Source organism: Homalodisca vitripennis, chromosome 3 (assembly GCF_021130785.1).
Source record: "Homalodisca vitripennis isolate AUS2020 chromosome 3, UT_GWSS_2.1, whole genome shotgun sequence".
Taxonomy (NCBI): domain Eukaryota; kingdom Metazoa; phylum Arthropoda; class Insecta; order Hemiptera; family Cicadellidae; genus Homalodisca; species Homalodisca vitripennis.
Genome location: NC_060209.1, coordinates 84,165,594 through 84,185,974, shown reverse-complemented (window position 1 = coordinate 84,185,974; position 20,381 = coordinate 84,165,594). Strand labels below are relative to the sequence as shown.

The window sequence follows — 20,381 nt, the reverse complement described above, 5'->3', positions numbered from 1 at the left end:
TGAGTGTATGACTACATGGTTTTGTCCATACATTATCCTGAAAGAAGTTTGACGTACACTGCAGAGATTTTAGCACCAATGTATTCCTATTGAAGAGTAAGGCTCAGTGGGAAGTTAGGATTTACTTTACCCCTCTACCCGAAGTGGAATACCCACTTGAAGAAACAATCACTCTTTTAAGAGTAAGAATAATAATCATAGACTAGATATCGCACACCGAAATTCTGAGAGACCATTATCTGCACATGTAACTTAATATAACTTAGACCATAAAATAATTTTTAAATTGCCTCAATGAAAACAAGAATTTTTTAATAACTTAATTTGAATGGAATTAATTAAAGAATATTGTAATCGTAAATTAACTAATTTTAAAATCTAGGCAACCACATGGTCTAAATAATATATAAACCTTTAATCCGTCTTTATAAATTTATTTATTAATCGAGACTTAAAAATATTCTACATAATAGCTGGTGATAAATGTTATGTTTATAATATTCATTTGTTTGTAGTTATTGTTGTTTCTCTTAATCTTGAATACAAAAATATTTTATTTCAAAAATATCACAGGACTCTATTGTAGTATGGGTTGGATATCAACTTTCATAAATACTATTAAATAATCTTGAACACTGAAATATTTTATTTCAAACATATTGTAGTATTCAGTCGTAGTATGGGATAGATAACAACTGTCATAATGTAAGTATTGAGATATGTTCGTATTATTGATGTTGATTTTAGTTTTTAATAATAACAATATATCTATATCTATAAAATTAATAAAACCGTACTGTTTTGAATCCAAGCTCACTACAAAATGATATATATATATATTCATTAAATTTGTATCAATGGCAATAGCCAAATTTAATTTTCAATAAACATTGAATCACAATAAATACTTGCTCCAACGGGACTTGAACCTGGATCTCTCACTTGCCGCGTGAGTGTGCTACCTTTTATAAATATATATATATATATATATATATATATATATTTCTTGTGTGCATGTGTATGGGGCTGAACTCCTCCTAAACGGGTGGACCGATTTTAATGAAACTTTTTGTGTGTCTTCAGGTGGATCCGAGAATGGTTTAGATTCACAATTCGGTCCAATTTAAATAGTTTATTTAATTAATTTTTTAATAATAAATTGTTGATGTTGGAGTGTTTTACATTGGATCCGCCAGACTGCGCTACAACACGTAATACAAAGTGAACTGTTACTTAACAGCTGTTAATACTTTCAGTTGAAGTTCACCAAATGCCATGCCGACGATTTCATCCTTCAACCCCACCGGACTGCCTTGTTTGAAAAAAAGCCTTCATATGCAGGGGCAAAACTATTTAATGTTCTACCTGACGAGTTGAAGACTCAAGATTCAGCTACAATGAGAAGACAACTTCGAGAGTGGCTAATCAATAAATCAATTTACACAATGGACGAGTTCATGACACATGCTGGAGGGACTCCTCAGCATTGACTACAAAATACCGGAAGAAACACTTTGTAAACCATCAAATCATCAAAGAGGCAGAAACATTAATTGTTTACATTTAAAATTTAGAAAAATGTTATTGTAAAGTGCTTGATCAGTAGTGTAATGCAAATTGCAAAGATGAAGTTTCACCAATAGTTCTATGTAAATATTATAATATCACAACACAGCCATAATGTTTTTCTATTTTAATTCCAGGTTGTCCCGACAGTTTGTGCTGCTATCAAATTTGTGTGTCGTTTTGTAACATTGTGTAATTATTGTGCTAAGTGCTAATTAATTATTGTGCTAAGTATGATGTAATTCGGTAGTTTAGATAGACTAATCAGAAATATCAATAATTTAATTGTAATGGTGGCCGCTTATTATACTTCAGCCTTTAAATAACTATAATCTAATTCGGATCCAGTTCCAATACTATTCTGTAATTTAAAATAACTATAATGAAATTCGGTAGTTTAGATAGACTAATCAGAAATATCAATAATTCAATTGTGATGGTGGCCACTTATTATACTTCAGCCTTTACATAACTATAATCTGATTCGGATAGTAGTTATATAGGCTATTCAGAAATATCAATAATTCGATTGTGATGGAGGCCACTTATTATACTTCAGCCCTATCGGAAAATAGATATTGTAATAACTTTTTAATAGACATTTTTAACAAAACAGCCCAGATTGTTACAGATTAATCAAAGTTTAAAATTTTCGAATTAAAGACGTGTGTACAGGACAACGTCTGTCGGGTCTGCTAATATATATATACACACAGAGTGTTCCACAACGAGGTTTAAACGTTCGATTTTATATTACTTGCCCATTTATCCGAACATTTTCAAACACTACACAAATAGTAAAGTAGGTTTAAAAATATTCTGTGAAAATTTCTGCTCTGTAGCAATTGTAGAAACAAAATGGTGACGTATTGAAAATTTTACATTTTGCTTCCTATAAAAATTATTTTCTTGAATTACCTGATTTCATTACTGCGTTGCAGTTTTAAAGAACAGCTGTTTAATAACACTCATTGTTGAAAACAGCTGTTTGATTGAAGAATATTGAGTGCTGTAAAAACATAACCTAACCTCCTTCATTACAGTTTTGCTGATATTAAAGTTTGAGAAATGGCTTTTAATTTTGAACAAAAAGTGAAGTGTTGTTCGTGGGTTATTGCTTTTGGCAACATTAGAGAAGTAATTAGATAATTTCGGTTGCCTACCCGGGAGTTGAACCACCTAGCAATTCCAACAATAACTAAATGGAAAAATCTTTTCTTAGAAACTGGAAGTGTTGTAAAAAAATACTCGAGAGAATCAAATGAGGAAAGAGAAGTACTAGTATGCGCATCAATGCTCCGCTCTTCAGATAAACCGAAGTCACTAAGAAAGGTTGAACTTGAGACTGATCTTCCAAAGTACAGAGAATAATTAAGTAAAACAAAATTAAATTTTACAAAAGTCACCTAGTCCATAATCTTCTTGAAGATAATCCGGACAGGAAAGTGGAATTTTGATCATGGAGTTTCTTGAGCTAGATCCTAATTTACATACTCAAACTGTTTTTTTCAGACAAGTCCACTTTCTACTGTAATGGTGCTGTAAATAGGTATAATTGTAATTATTACAGCACAGGTAATCCACAAATTCTTGAACAGACACTATTCAAATTAAAAGGAATTACTGTTTGGGCAGCTGTCAGTTGTAATGGGGTACTATCTTACAACATTTCAGACAGTACAATGACTGGGAATAGGTATGAACAGGTTTTAAATTAACAAGTCTCCTCATTTTAAGGTTCCAGTAATGGATAAGGCAATCTAATGGATCACCAACAAGATGGTGCTCCTCCTCATTTCGCAAATCCTATCAAGTGATTTCTAAATGACAAGCGTTGGATTGGTCGTGGAAGTGATTTTTAAAATTGGCCACCCCGATGCCCAGATTTTAACTGTGTGTGATTTCTTTCTATATGGTTACTTAAAGGAACAAGTTTATACTCTTAGCTTGAATAATGATGTGAGGAATCAAACAATCAATTGAAGAGGAACTTATACAGATACTGCAGAATTTCTTTGCAAGAGCTTACGATTCATTTGTTAAGCGCTGTTATCAGTTTGTCGCTGTAGATGGATTATATTTGTTTTTTTTTTTTTTTGTTCTCTTAGGACAAGTAGCCTATAAATTGCATTTAGTCCTGTAAGAACCTTAGTGCTGATGGCCGCCTCCTATCGAGGTCCATGAGGAAGAATTAGGGCACTAATCTCAAAGTCATGTCCCCCCCGGAAGAAGGGGAGGCCAGCTCTGAACCAGCCTCTCCAGTCAAAGCAGACGGGGTGGCACATCCTTGTTGGGGCTAGCAAGAACTTCTGATAGTTAGGGAACAAACTCCAATAGTCATCTTACGCAGTAGATCCAGTAGAATCTATCGAATTGCACTTGCACCCCAGAATCTCGACAATCACGGTTAGTAATGTGCTGCTCTTGGACATCCATAGGGTTGCCTAGATTTAAGTGACATATTGGTTTTTGCTGTGCCCAGTGGTAGGTTCAACTGGAAGGTATAAACCACTGTGGGTGAACTGTTTTTTACTGTTTTTAAATTATAGTTTTTCAAAATGCCACCATTTTGTTTCAACAATTGCTAGAGAGCTGAAATTTTCACATAATATTTTTAAAATCTATTTAATGAATTGTTATAGAGTTTTGAAAATGTTCGGTACATAAATGGGCAAGTAATATAAAATCAAACGTTTAAAACCTCTTCATGGGACACCCGGTATATAGTTCTATAACTATTCTTTCTCAGTGCAAAATAACAAACTACAAATTTGGTGTCGAAAATATAATTAATTTGATTCAGAAATGCCCTCAGAAGCGTAAAAAAAGAATTACTCGCCATTTCATTTAACCTTTGTTCCTCTTAACCATATGACTAATTCCATTTCAAAAATATCATAGAACCCTATCATATTAAATCATAAATGTTTTCACTAGAGAGCTATGAACTTTACTTTTTAGTTTCTCCATATTGGTCTAAAATAGTTCTAGTGTTACTGAAATCGTGGGAGCTATTCAATAAAATACACAGAATGTCACATCGAAATTGCAGGTGAAGCCGCGGGTATGTACTAGTCTTCTATATACAAGTAGACACAAATTGAGTTCTCTTGAGTGTTCAGGAACCAACATACCATAGTAAAAAAACCAACCTTTTTAGCTGGCTAAAAAGATGATATTACAAGTTAAGCTAAAATTCTTTAATTTAAAAAAATTCATCATATAAATGTTGATAAGTTAATGGAAAATTATATTAATAACCTTCACAATGTACCCTGTTTACCAATTTGTTTAGTCTGTGTTTTTCTTGTCAACACTTATGGACCAATGAAGATCTATTAAATTTTATTTTTGCCCATAAATATTGAGACTTCCAATGGATCGATGTGTAACATTTTCAACACTAACGTAGATGTACTTGAGCTAGAATTTCCTACTGAATTTCTACTCTCTAGGCGAGCTCATTCGGCAGTTATCACGTGTACAGATAGAAATTTTCATCATCAGAAAATAACACAGGAAAGGCTTTGCTAACTGTTCAGCCAACAAACATTGAAATGATTCTCAAAAAGATTTATTTTTATAGAAAATTATTTGGTCTTTATTATTTCGAAGACATTCTTCATGTCTTATATATTTATACATTTTACACTGTAAAAATATAAACAATACATGGTAAACAAATATCCTTTTTGATTCATTAAATGTTTTTATTTTTAATAATAGTATGCTTTTATTTTCTTCTCGATACATTCTACCTGATTATATTATTTTACAGAACCTATTAATCTGCGATGGACCGAAATTACAAGATTGAGGACTTTGAATGTGAGTAGAAAGCTAGTTACTTATTGTGTGAAAATACAAACTGGAAATAAATTAAATTTAAAAATAGGTTAATTATAAATTAGCTCAACGAAATTTGATTAGGTCTATTTGTTGTTTGTTCAAGGCTCAATTGAGGCAAAACATCTAGCCCGTTTTGAAGAGTACACGAGTCTGGGGTTGATGGGTAAGTTTTTTAATTTGTTACTTTTCTCAAGGAATACAAAAATGCACGAAACTGTAAATAAAATTAATTCAAGAGGAGATTATTAGGAAATACTAAACTTGCAAATATAATTAGGTTTTAGTTTATTATTTTTGCCGAATTAAGTGTAATTACCAATTCTATGGCTTGAGAGATATTGAGAAATGTGTAAATTATCATTTATTTGGATCGCTGAACTCATCCAAAAAAACTATTTTTTGTCTACACCAAACAATAGTCAAGATAAAATCTTTGCTCCACTGTTAATGAATGTATTCAAGATATGTGTAAGTACTATTATTATGTTAAGTTTAAATTAAATAAATATAAATAATTTTAATTAACGTGTTCATCCTCATTGTTGTTTTTGCTGTTTTATTGTGAACCAAAACACTGTGCATCCACTGCCTTGAAACTGAAGCTATTAGAGAGTTTTAAGGACAGTAATTGTCTGAGATTCTAAAATCTTAGCCTATTTATTTTATTCTATACAATGCTTCTTTCTAATAAATCAATTTTTTACAGGCAAACCCAAAGATAATCTAAAACCAGATGGCTCACTGAGGTTAATGATTAAGACCAGTCAACAGAATTTGCTAATGATGTGCAATGTGCCAACGATGGTAGTCCTAGGTCTGATCATTGGATGGCACTGTGAACAATATTCCAGGGAGACTTCTGAGTTCCATTTTTTTTTAATGAACCCATCCAAGTGTTTATATAAATGAGGTGTTTTCATTTTCAAAACACTTATTTCAAGATTTTTTTCATTCTTGATTCATACAATACTTGCCAGAAGGGGAAGTAAGGTGTTCCCTACGCAAGGGTGACTCTTCTTGAGAAGTGCATTTACTATTCAACTCTACACTTGTATGATGCGTTTGCTCTCCAAACAGATGGAAGAGATAAAGTTAGCAATAGCATTGTTCAGTGGGTACATCACAAACCAAATATAGCAATGAATAACATGGCTGTCCCTAGATGGGAGACTGCTGAACATACTGTCCTTAACAATCAAACCAGAAGTCCTGTGAATCATCTGTCTAGTGATGATTCAAAAGTCACATATCGATGAGATGTCAATCTCCAGGTTAGTGTTTTAAAAGCCTTGAAGGAGATTAGGAAAGCTCTTTTCTTTGCATGTAAAATGTTAGTTATGTTTCTCTCAGAAACTGTAAAACTCAGTCTTGAAAGTTTTAGATCATAATATGTACATTGTTGTAGCAAATACATGCTATTTCCAATCTTTCCCAAAAATGTACCATGCTTTTGAATTAGTTTCTTTAATGCGGTGAAAGATTTTCATTTTTTATTAGATATTTGTGCATTCAATATTGAATTAGATACACAAGTTTGCATGTATTTCCATAAAAGGGTGTGTAAACTATATGTACAAAAATTGTAATTCTTTATCTTTAGTACTTTCTAAGAAAGATGTATCTTTATGTTAACAAGTACATATTGAAGACTTATCAAACTGATGTTCCTCTTCTTCGTAATCCTGTTTCCTCTTTGTTCTAGCAAACTTGGCCTCTCCTGTCATGTCTTATACTGTTTTATCTGACTTGTTTATCTGTGTAGCATCTAGCATTACCATTCAGTCATAAGCAGCATACTGTAAATGGTTATATTGATAGAAAGGCCTTCATTGAAACCCAAAACCTGAATCAAAAGAACCAAGTTTCAAATTGTTAGGTTTAAACAAATTTATGTTTAATTTCTGTCCAAACAACATTGATATTTTGTGTTTTGATTTTGATTAGGATCAGCTGTCTTGATAATCTTTTTGGTGACAACCATCATAAGCTTAAAGTAAGCTGGCAACTCAACAAAGTAAAATAACTACACTGCCAGTTCAAAACGTTGATTATATGACTTTGGATAAACACATCAATCCAAATACTCCAATAGTAAAAAAAGAAAAGAAACTGCACTATATTACTGGTTTAATTGTTTTATTGGACCTGGTATTATCTTTTTTGCCTTCATACTCCCCTACACATCCTGACATTACATCTGGTAAAACAAGAGCTTGTCCAACATTTTAAAGCTTAGAGAATGGAAACAATTTTGAATAGTGAAAAGTTTTTGTATCAAACTTAAAATAATTTTGTTTGTTAAGTACATTGCTAATGAATACACATCAGGATGTGCTGACACTCTTAGTTATATTTACTATGTGTTAATTTGAGTTTTTATTACTATATTTTTCTTGTTAAGTGTTTAAGTATACAAACATTTTTATGAATTTCATGTAACTTCTATTCCTTACTAAAAGTAATAACTTTACATTCTTTTTCTGTATTGATTAACAATGTTATGTGTTGGTGTCATTGTTTTTTTTTAAATCAACTATGTTCTGAATTGAGACTACAAACAATGCAATTAAATTAAAAATCTCAAATAATATTGCAGAACTTGGATGTCCAGTACCAGGAGTCCACCTCCAACATTATGAGTTTGATAAGAGTCTTGTTCGCTTCACCTCCATTCCCTATTTTCGGTTCAAAATTATGAGCTACAACATCTTGGCCCAAACTTACATTGAGAAGAACCTCCAAAACTCATACTACTACAAGCAGTGTCCCTCCAGATGTCTGGAATGGGATTATCGTAGGGGTATTCTACAATCAGAGATTCTGTTTGAGTCACCTGATGTAAGTACCTAAGATTTATTCTGAAATAGATGTATAATAACTGATAAGTATGTATTTGAATGTCCTCTCAGTGCCTTTTACCATCTGTTATCCCTTATTTGATGCTAGACTTATAGTGTCACTGGTCTGGTGTCATCCAATAACTTAGTTTTTATTCCGACTAGATTTAAAAGCACTTGTGACAAAATGGTCCTACTCATCATGGTGGGGAACATAATTATATCTGCAAAGAATGATAAAGAAAAGTAACATTACCAGTGGCATATATAGAAAATTATTTTGGGGGCTGGCAAACTGGGTGGTTTATGAGGTATAAAATATGTACACCTTTTTATACTCCTCTAAATTACAAGACAATGGTTGGGTTGAATCTTTCATAGAATTGTGTTCAGTTGGTTTATTTATTAGTTATTATATTTACGGAAATACATTTTGTGGTCTAGTTGTCTGTGATGTCAAAATCATATAAAGAGTTCATTTTGAGCTTCTTCGTCTGCAAACTTTTTTTATCTCTTCAGACGAATATGACTCCAAATTCTAGGAACCAAGTCTGTGACAGCATCAGATTCCAGATGCTGCACTAAGAGGAAGGAGAACGGAGCTACACTCAACATTCACATTGAATCGACCCTTCCAACCGTAGCTACATTATTGGTAGCAAAGAGAATAAAAATTTTGTTAAAAAAAGCAGTGCAAACAACAAAACAAATGTTTTTTTTATTTAACATTTATTTGTTGACATATACATATTACAAGACTTTAATTGTGTTGCAGTGTTTTGAAATGGTGTAAACTGAAATACTTAGATGTTAGTTAAGACAAAATCCAAAGATTGCATAGCATTTTTTTTAAATCTTAGACTATAATTTTTCAGATTATTTGCCTGCAGGAGGTGGAAGCTAATGAGAAGGTACGGGAGGAGCTATTTCGCCCCTTTAAGGAACAGGGTATGTGAATGATACTGTGTCAGTTTTGATGACCTTCATTGGACATTTTTATGTAATATTATACAATGATTGAAGGTTTTACAAAACGGATTAATCAGTAGAGAGCCTATCATTATTGGAGGTTTGAAATGTTAAAAGTTGTACAAACCAAAATCAATATAGTGCAGATTTAAAGTTATATTTCATTTACATTATTCAAAAAATTTTGATTTTACATTCACACGCGTTACAAGACTTATTTTATGTTTCACTGTTTGCAACACAACTTACACGTTCATTTGTAACTACATACAATTACAGTAGAACCTCTCATCGGAACACCCAAGAGGTCGGATATCGGGAAGAGCAAAAAACGCACTTTCTTAGGTAGAAAAAACTACATGTAAGCAGTGTACTACATTAAGCAAACAACTCTCTTGTACTTGTAAATACCAGCATTCGTTTGTTGTTGAATATATTTCATACATTTACAGTTAAATTAAATTAAATGAAAATGTGAATAAAGTATAAGCACATGTATACTGTACAGTACCTTATTTAAAGAATTCAGTAATGAATTTTTGTTTCAATTTTGACAATCTTGACGTTGCGGAATTGTCCCTCCATTTTTTTGTCCAAAATACATCCATCAGGGTTGCACTTGGGTGTTGCTCTAAAGTACAATGTCGAAGGCATCTTTAGCAGCAGAGTAACTTGCTTCGTTGTCACTTGTGGTTTACTCTTCATCCGAGTCAATTTCTTCTTCCTCGGCTTCATTATGCATAATAGCAATGATTTGGCCGTCGCTGAGATCTTTATTGGCTGCAACTTACGAAACATCACCTTCAAAAAATCACTCTTCTTCATCTTTCAACTGAAGATTGTGCTGAAACTTGTAGATTTTGTAATGTTTCTGTTTTGTCTGTCTCAACATCTGCTTCTGTCGAAGTTGGCTCATGATCAGTCTCAGATTTTTCTTGTTTCAATGATGGCCAAATCTTTTTCCAAACCTTTTAAAGGGTGGTTTGTTTAATTTCATATAAAGCTGCAGGAACAATATAGATGGCATCTTTTATATTTAAACTTTTCATTGCCTTAAAAAGGTTACATCCTTCTTCTGTTTTTTCCACGAGAGAGACGAAATATTTTTATCTGTATCTTCTCTTTAACCGCTCAATGACGCCCTGGTCCATAGGCTGTATTATAGATGTAATGTTGGGCAGTAAAAATGAAGCCTTGACGTTTCCTTTTTTTAGTTAAGATTCAGAAGGGTAACTGGGAACGTTATCTAAGAGCAAAACAGCACGAACAAGTAAGTTTTTTAGACTTTACATTTTTTTGTTTACTGATAGGACAAATTCATCAAAAAACCACTCCTTAAGCAAGTGACTATCTATCCAAGCAGATTATTGATTACGATACAAAACTGGAAGTGTTGCCATGCTTAGCTGTTTAAACGCTCTTGGCTTCGTAGATTTCCCTATGACGAACAACAGCATTTTGTGGCTTCCTGCGGCATTGCTACAAGTTGTAATTGTGAGTCTGTCTTTAGCAAGCTTTGTTCCCAGCACAGACCCATTTTTAGCAGTAAAAGTAGTTTATGGAAGCATTTTTTATTTAGGCCCGTTTCATCTGTATTGTAGACTTGTTCAGGTACAAGTTCCTGTTCTATGACCAACTTCTCAAATTTTAAAAAAATCATTAGCAGCATTATCATCAACTTACGAGTTTTCCCCCACAATTATAACATGTCATATGCAATGACGCAATTTCCATTTATGTAGCCACCTTTCACTAACTAAACCTTTGTAGATCACCTCCCAACTTGTCATGCAGTTTTATGCATTTTTCCTTTACGATGGAGCCTGACAATTGTGTTCCTTTGCCCCTTTCCTGACAAAAACAAATTTATAACGCTTAATCCACAAGTTCTAGTTTTAATTTTTTTCAACTTTTTTCTGCTTTTTAACGTATCATCCATCTCGACTGTCGTTCTGACGCTTCCAGATTTTTACAGCTCTTCTTCCAGTCCTTTACTGTAGTCACTTCTAAACCCAACCCAAAAGCTAGCTTAATAACAGACTCCTAACGTCCTGACGTTGCAACATTTCAAGTTTTTGTTGCGGAGAAACACAAACACGTTTACGTTTTTGAGTTGCCATTGTCACATATGCAACCTCACATTAAAGCACTTCATAACCGATAGTCATAAATTGGGGAAAAACACACAGTATTGACATTAACAAACATAGAACAGTAGAAGATTGTAGTCAGAGCACATTCCACATGAACCACGGCTGACCTTACGGTTTGTGGTACAAGAACAAAAAATACTGTAGTGTAAATGAGTCACTCTTCAAGTCTGAACAGGCTCGCCAACGGAGTACAGTCAGATAACACAGACGGTCGGATATGAAAGGTTCTGCTGTAATATTTTGTTGTGTCCATTTTGTAGTCATAGCTTTAATAAATTGCAGTTTGAACAGAATATTACAAAAAAGCAACATTATTAATAAAAAACTTAAAATTTTACATTCCATAATACTTTTGATTCTTTCTCTACTTTCATAAGTATTGAGAGTTGCTAGTTTTGTTAAAGTTTGAATAGCTGAAACGAAATGGCGTACCTAGCTGGCCAATGAACTTAGGTAAGATATTTATCAGATCAATTTATGTTACAAGTTTCAGATTATTTCTGCATTATTACCACCATATTTAGGTTACAGAAAATTTCTTATGGGATTTTAAAGTAATCAGTACGCTAAAACTGTTTGAGATATAGAAACAATGGTAATTACAAAATGTTTTTAAAATGTTATAAGCATTCCAGAGCACTTTTTTGTTCATAAATGAATTGTTAATTGTGTTCAAAGTTTGAACGGCCAAAACATAATAAATTGTGACCAAGCTGGCCAATGAACTTTGCTCAGATATTTATAAGATAAATGTTTGTACCAAGCTCCACCTTGTTTGAGCTCTTTTGGGGCAGTTATCATTTCCACACGCCACATTGTTTTTGTACAGCATAGGTATATATATATATAATATAAAAACTTGAACGGAGGGTGGTTCTGGACTCTAAGGTCATGGTTGATAAAGTTATGCTGAAATTTTTGGTAAGTGCTACCATGAGGACAATTGCAATAGGCTGACATTATATACAAATTCTATCTAAAAGAAAAGTAAGCAAAATAAAGACCTGTGCAATTATACAGATTTATTTTTGTTGTCCACAAAATTTGTTTGATCTTAAATTGTTTGGGTGTAGGTCCATTAAATGAAATAAAAAAATAACTAAGAGGGGAGAATTCTCTTTTGAATGAGGGAAAGAACCCTCCCTCCCACCCTTGTAAGGGCTGAATTATATTTTTTAATATACATGTAACAGTATTTCAACTTTCTGAAATACAGAAATTAATTGTTTTGATTTGAATTACGGTAGGCCTATCTAGTTTATTAAATTTGGATTTATTCAGATTTATTTCTATCCACTTGTATGGCGTGCTCTTCAATCAGATTTATCCCCCTAAAGTCAAGTCCTAGTTATGCCACTGATACCTACCCTTGCCTTAATTCTGCTTGGAAAAGTGCTACCAAAGGCCAGTGTCTAGGAATAGGGGCTTTATGCTGGTAATTGGTGAAAATTCTTCATTTGACATGGAGATCTTCATGGGACTAAAACAGAAATTGGAACAGATTGTCTTCTGTGGTAAAATGTTATATTTTAATAAGTTGGAAAACTCAAAAAAAGACAAGACAGTCTGTTGCTTATTTAAAATGTTGCCATTGTTTTCCATACAGGTTATATTGTCCTGTATGTCGAACGTGGCTTGGGTATGCCAGATGGTTGTGCCATCTTGTACAGAGATAGTAGGTTCAAACTAAAGGAGTTCAGCCCCGTGTTATACCAGTGTCTCAAGTTGCAGTTGTTGAGCTATCCCAACGTGGGCATGGTAGTGAAGCTGGAGCTGAAAGATTTCCCCGGCTACTGTGTTGTAGTAGCAAATACACATCTTCTGCAAAACCCGCGCCTCGTAGATGTCAAACTATGCCAACTAATGGTACTGCTGGCAGAGATGGAGAGGATCGCCTCTTATGGTACTGACAAGTGAGTTATCACCTCTCACAGTATTATTGGTAGCTATATGAACTGCTACAAAACATACAATATCCTTAAAATAAACAACATATTCACTGCCAATGTGGATCATTGCTATAATATATGCTTAGTTTGCCTCCAGTATTTGAACTGAAACGTTTACCTTTTCATAGTATGTTGCTAGTAATCAACACTTCATGTTATAAATAGCTTCATTTTCAGTAACTTTGCAGTGTGTTTGTTTATCATTACATTACTATGTGTAATGTGTATACTATGTGTGGTTTGCAGTGGAGCCAAGTACAATATGGATAACCAATTATTGCCTGTTATTTGGCAGTGACTTAAAACTGAGTGATTCAAGTGTGCACTTACCTTCTTTAATAAATGGCATGCCCCATAAGAAAATTCAGAGGGTGGAGGGAGTTATGTTTTAAATAGTGTAAATGAAAATTATATAACGACTTACTTTAGTAAAATAGGACGTTCAAAATAATAAAAACTTTTTGTAACTGTTATTAACCCTTTATGGAGTATGGTCGTCATATGACGTCTTCTTTTGATAGTAATGGATAAAATCCAAAAAATACCAAAAGGAGTAAATAATTAAACTTAAAAAATGTTTTTTTGCATTTGAAAGCTTTAGAAAAAAGGACTACGTGTTCTACAAGTCAATATTTCAGTATTTTTCAAAATCAAATGTCTTATTTCCTCACTACGGCAGACTCAATCAATATTGCCTGCCATTTGGACAACAGTAACAAACTAGATAGTTGCTCAACAAATATGTCACTCACAAGGTAAATATAGCCGCAGTATACAAGAAATGGCTAGTGTAATGTGGCGGCATATTCTGACAACTAAGTGATGCGCACGCAATGCGACCAGGGGCTTCTACCGGGTGGCTACTGCGATCTGGTTGCAATCAGATTACAAGTGAATGCAAGCACAAACATGGAAGTTAAGTATGTTGCCGATAGATGGAACCACTTTACAGTCAAACCTACTTAAAGGCAATGAGTAATAGCAATGCATTCACGTTAATACAAAAATACAGAGGCTAAACGTCATATGACGTCCATACTCCTTTGGGCCACTGTAAGAGTATACGTCATATGACGTCCTTACTCATTATGTAGAGTTTACACACACTCCTTAAAGGGTTAATCAATATACCGCCATGTGCTGCAGTCTCCAATAGGAGACAACCAGTGGCATCACATTTTAGAGGAATTTGGTATCTGAATGTTTTTTTGCTGTTCCTGAAATTGCCTCTTAATAAGGTATAACTACAGATTATGTTTAGCATGCGTAATGAGTTTCAATATTTTTTTTAGCAGTGAATGTGTTAAAGATATACAGGGTGTACATAAAGTCCTGCACAGGTATAATATTTTCTGAACGATAACAGATAAATCAACAAGATTTGGTACATCAACACTACACCTAAAAATTTACTTTTTGAAGGAACTATCAGTTTTCTGTATCATCATGGGGACGTCCCGCAAGGAGTCAGAAGGAAATTTTAAATAGGAGCATAGGTGAATATGCACATCATTTTAAAAGGCTTATCTAGCAGAGTTTAATGCCGCAAACCGCACTCAAAAAGATTGATCCAGTACAAAATGGCGGCTGTTCAAAGGTTTTACTTGGTTACATTTTATTAGTAGCCATAACCCTAGTATAGCAAAACTGCAACCAAAGAATACTGCAGCTAAATACTACATTATACTTGTCAGTTGTACAGAAGTGAATTATGACGTTAGTTATCCTCAAGGGTTACAAATTTGGTCCTAATATATTGATAATGGGGAAAACCTGATAACAGTAACAATTAGAAAGCTCTTATCTTTGGGTCGCAATTTGGACTTTCCTATTAGCCAGTCTATTCATAGTAGGCTATTCTAGTTTTCTTGTTTTAGTAGTGCTGTCCAACCTTTCTATCAGTGCGCGATTCCTCGTGTGATCGCCTGTTGTTTCCCCAACCAACCATAATAAGAAGTGTTATACGTTCACGTTCGTCAAGCGACATAGTGTAGTTGAAGAACTACAAGCAATACGACAAACTCTTTTGTACTAAAGCGCACTGATAGAAAGGTGGCGCCATTTTGTACTGGATCAATCTTTTTGAGTGCGGTTTGCGGCATTAAACTCTGCTAGATAAGCCCTTTAAAATGATGTGCATATTCACCTATGCTCCTATTTAAAATTTCCTTCTGACTCCTTGCGGGACGTCCCCATGATGATACAGAAAACTGATAGTTCCTTCAAAAAGTAAATTTTTAGGTGTAGTGTTGATGTACCAAATCTTGTTGATTTATCTGTTATCGTTCAGAAAATATTATACCTGTGCAGGACTTTATGTACACCCTGTATATTAATTAAAAGTAACTTGCTGTTACAGTATTTACATTACAGCTGAAAATAAATCCACAATCCCAACATTATAGCATGATAATTCATTAACACGTTGACTTCGGCAACCGCCTTATGGCACAGAATCACAGTGATACTAGTCAGGTTCACTCAGCGTAGAGTCGCAGTGAAGGTGTTAAGAACCTACTAGAAAAAGACTGAGGAGCTCGCTTCAAGAATTCCTGCTGAAGAATCCTGTATACACTATTGAACAATAAATTTTTTTTTATATAGGTTAGATTAAAACAAACTGCCTTGAATGGAACTAAAAACAATATAACGGGGCAAAAAATCTAATAACATTACATTTAACAATTTCTTAGATATCTGAGACCGAAGCTTTAAAAAGCAGACATTTTGAAAACTAACAAACAATTGTTTAATTCTCTTCATTGTATTCAATATTGGAGTTGAGTTTGGTGAATCTGATTTCTTCTTCATAGTTGTAGCTCTTCACCTTTTGCTTTCCTGATATTAGAAATAGACTTTGTACTTCCATCATAAATACAATTTCTTTGTATTTGTTAACTCATTTATGAAAGTTAGAAATTGCAATATACAGATTTTGTCTTGAAGCAATTTTTAATTATGTACCAAATGTCCTTAAACTGGTAACACATTACAAGAATTGTCAAAATCCTTATAAGTGGAGAACTAAACCACCTGTGTACTAAGCGGATATACCAGAATTTACACTCCCTCAAACTTTAAATTACTGGTAGTAAATATTGTGCCCAGGCCCGTACTCAGATTGGTTTTTTTGGACAATTTTACCAGGCTGAGTGAGCTCCACTACACATCTACAGGGTGACGGCGATGCGGTGGCGAGACATGATGGGACCCAGTCGAATATCTTTTCCGGGCCCGCCAAAGCGGCCCTGATTGAGCCATATTATTTAATATTAAAGTTCAAAAATATAATTGTAGGATTTTTGGTCTCATTATAATTTATTCACATTTAAAAGCACAACACTTTAGTTAGTTAGTCAGTCGTGTATGAGACTGACCTATATCGTAAGGAATTGTAGGCACTTGAAGTATTATTTAGAGTTGATTATAATCTGACACACAGAAATCAGTTGAAGATAAGGGCAATGAATTCTTATAATATGTACAGAATAAGACAGATAACTGGAGTGAATGACATGATATTTTATTAAAAAATATGTAATTTACTTAGGTTTATCATTTCATTAATCCATGTCTACTGTAAAAAATCTTCAGTTTATCTTCATTTACTTTTATTTGTGCTTGATTACAAAATTTCCTACTTAAATGCTACAATTCCTAGTGGAAAAAAAAACATTTTTTTAGCTTTTATAAAAGTTATTTTAAAGGGCTTTGACTTGAACTTTGCACAACCCTAAATAGACCAGTGATGTAAATTAAGTATTGTTTCAGATATCATCCTGTAATACTCACTGGTGACCTGAATGTTTCTGAATACTCTGGTCTGATTTCTCTGCTGAGGAATGGCCATGCGGATTGCAACCACATACTGTCATGTCACAGTCGAAATATCTTTACCCCACTGGGAGAATCTTTGGCAGTACCCAATGGCATCTTGCGCAAGTACTTCAACATTCGATCTTCTTGCAAGGTTCACAAGTCTGCAGCCCTATCACAAGAGCCGAAAGATGCTAAGAAAATTGAGGTATTTAACTATTACTATAAGTTTTTATCCAGTTTAAATCCCAAAAAGTCAAAGTGTAGCAAAAAGAAAAATTAGACACTTAAAACTTGACACTTATATGTTTAAAAACGATTGATACAGTGTTTATTTTATTTCCCAAGTTGATATATTAAAGTCAAAATTAAATATTTAACTAGTTATAGCCACTTTTAAAACTAACCAAAAACAGAATTTATTGAAATTGAATAAACTAAACAATTGTTCTCACTCAATGTGTAATATTTTAGGTTCAAAACGATAATCAAATCAAAGTATTAAAGGCAAAATTTATTTAAAACCATTTTAAATTCTCAAAATTAAACATTTTTGTTTAATCTTTCTACATGTTTGTCAGCTTTAAAATTTTAAAATGGTCACACATTACCGTGATGGAGTAAGAATTATCTGTGTTCTAATCCTAATTTTTTTACTTCTTTCCAGTATCTCAAGTAGACATTAGAATTGATAATTTGACCTTGTGTTAATTATTTGGTCATAATCACACCTTGTGGATCTCAAAAGTCACCATAAACTTTGCAGTGCTCAAAAAGCTTTCAAACTTTTATGAAAATTGTGACTCCAAATGTCTGTTTTTCCTCCAATTGACTTTTTCTCCACATCATAGTAATGAACCCAGGATTCATCTCCAGTTGCGATGTTATTTAGGAAATCATTTCCTTCATCTTTATACTAGTGAAAATTTGTCAGACTTCTTTCAAGACTATGGTTTTCATTCCAAGAGTAAGTATTCTTGGCATCATATGGCTGACTAGTTTTTAAGAGAAACCATAAAAGAGTGGTGTGTGTTTTTCCCGAATAAGCAGGTACATCAACATAAGACTCGTCGTTACACTCAATGGTTAGCCAGAACTAGAAGCATCATTTACATGTAATTTTCTATGTTTATAACTGTTAGGTTTCAATACCAATTAATTTCTAAAATAGTTTTGTCACCTTATACACTAGCCCATGAATGTCGATGGGTGGACAATCGTCTGCAACAAAGAACTCGATAACCGCTCTTTGTTTCAACAGCAACAGAAAACTTGTCTCGCTATTCTCGCACAAGAACATCAGACTAACCTGACTGATAAAAATTATATGTGGCACGCTTTTAACTGACTTTTTAATCTTTCATAACAGCCTGATAAGATGTCTTGGTATTCACTTGAGTATGACCTCAGATGTTCTACTTATTAGCACCCCTCGTGAAATTAAAGTAAAAATATATTTATCTCTATAGTTCATAAGTAAACAATCGTGCTATACTTCAATTATAAACATCTTATCCTGTATATTCAGAAAATGTTATTAAGTTATTTCAAAGCAAATACAGGCAAAAACTTCTTTCTTTAAATTTGTTTCATGGAGTTAAATCTTATCTGTCTATATCCTTAAACCACCAAAAGATAATAAAGTTTTGTTAATGGCTGAAATACAGAAATTGTAATATGAAAGCAAGAATTCTTCCCACCAATATTATATATTGTGTAAACCATAATACATATGTGTAACATTACTGCCTAAAATAATCCTTCACTGAAAACTAGATGGTTAATATTGACCCATGATAAATTCTGCAAAACTATACATTACTCATTTATTTCATGACCCGCATTAAAAAAAAACCAAAAATGTATTATATAAAGTATTATTGAAAACTGTTCATGATACAATAATTAGACCAAAATTTGGTCTTTTTAACATAAAATATTATGCAATTTTGACATGTCATGGTGTTTTTAAATACATTATCTTTTAAGGTGGTGAAATCAATTTTGTGTTTTAAAAATATGTTTTTATGTTAAATTCATAGCACTTTAACATAACTTCCCAGAATACAGAAAAGTAGGACAATTTTATATCACTTCATATGAAATTACGGGCATTTAAAATTTAGGCAATTTTATAGTCAGGCTCCCACAAAGAGGTCTTTGAACGTTTGATTTTATATTACTTGCCCATGTATGCACCAAACATTTTCAACTCTACATAGGTGCATACATGGGCAAGTAATATAAAATCAAACGTTCAAAGATTTCTTTGTGGGACACTTTATACATTATGTACATGTATAATATTGTAATTTCAGGGAGTGGTGTATTATTTACTTCTGAAAATGTATGTTTTGTTCAGAAAAAAGTTTAAACATTTAGATTTTTTGACGTGACAACGTCTTAAATTAGATTGCGGCTCGGAGTCACTCATGAAAAAGTGTAACGCCCGGTAACGTTACGATGCCCGTCCAGTGGGTCCGCCGCACGGGATCCGCACGGGATAAAGCAGATAACTGTGGGTCCACCGCACGGGATAAAGCAGATAACTATGTTTATTCGTGAAAATATGGAGTGCTTAGATTCGTCATTTACAACAACTACAACAATAAAGGTAAATAATTGTACACTGATATTTCATTATCGTAAACTATGATTGATTGATTAATTGTTAGATTGACACAAAAGTTGAGAAACTGAGTTTATAGGTTATGTCATACTATTGACAAATGTTGATAGTGTTAAGTAAATTATTAGTTTAAATCACTCTGCAATCAATCGTAATTCAGTCGATTGAGAAGAAACAGCGCGTATTGCTAGTCAAACATTTAAAATAACAAATTATAACCTCTAACCTGTCATAACAGTGCGACCAAACAAACGAACTAAACCGACCAATCACCACGCGCGGAGTTAGAATTTAACTGTGTTTAGCAAGAATTTCAAATTCCAATTTTAGTAAATGTTTTATTCAACTTTACCATTTACAATAACAAATTTTAATTAATTTCAAATTATGTACAATGTTTTAGTAAACAAAATATATTTCTATAGTTAAAATTTGTGCAATTCTTATTTTCATTCAATTCCTTGTTCCTATTGTGCAATTTAATAATATTCATATCAATAAATATTCTACCGAGAAAAAGACGTTGTCACGTAAAATCTTCGCCCGTAAAACCGACTTTACAGGCAACCATAATTTTTTAAATAGTAATAAAACTATAATTTATTGAAGTCAT

At 33.1% G+C, this 20,381-nt stretch overlaps 1 protein-coding gene across 4 annotated transcripts in view; it reads left to right on the top strand.

Moving 5' to 3' along the window:
* Nucleotides 1–20,381, top strand: part of LOC124357129 (protein angel homolog 1-like) — a 30,011-nt gene that overhangs the window by 2,042 nt on the left and 7,588 nt on the right. For 3 of the 4 annotated variants that reach the window (XM_046808606.1, XM_046808609.1, XM_046808608.1), the window contains exons 2-7: nt 5,345–5,394; nt 5,519–5,578; nt 8,012–8,253; nt 9,128–9,200; nt 12,981–13,287; nt 17,095–17,347. In XM_046808606.1, the coding sequence (XP_046664562.1) occupies nt 5,361–5,394; nt 5,519–5,578; nt 8,012–8,253; nt 9,128–9,200; nt 12,981–13,287; nt 17,095–17,347 (969 nt within the window). In that variant the 5' untranslated portion in view covers nt 5,345–5,360. Of the gene's footprint in view, nt 1–5,344; nt 5,395–5,518; nt 5,579–6,572; nt 6,687–8,011; nt 8,254–9,127; nt 9,201–12,980; nt 13,288–17,094; nt 17,348–20,381 lie in introns of those variants that run through there. The other variant, XM_046808607.1, reaches the window with a different exon arrangement.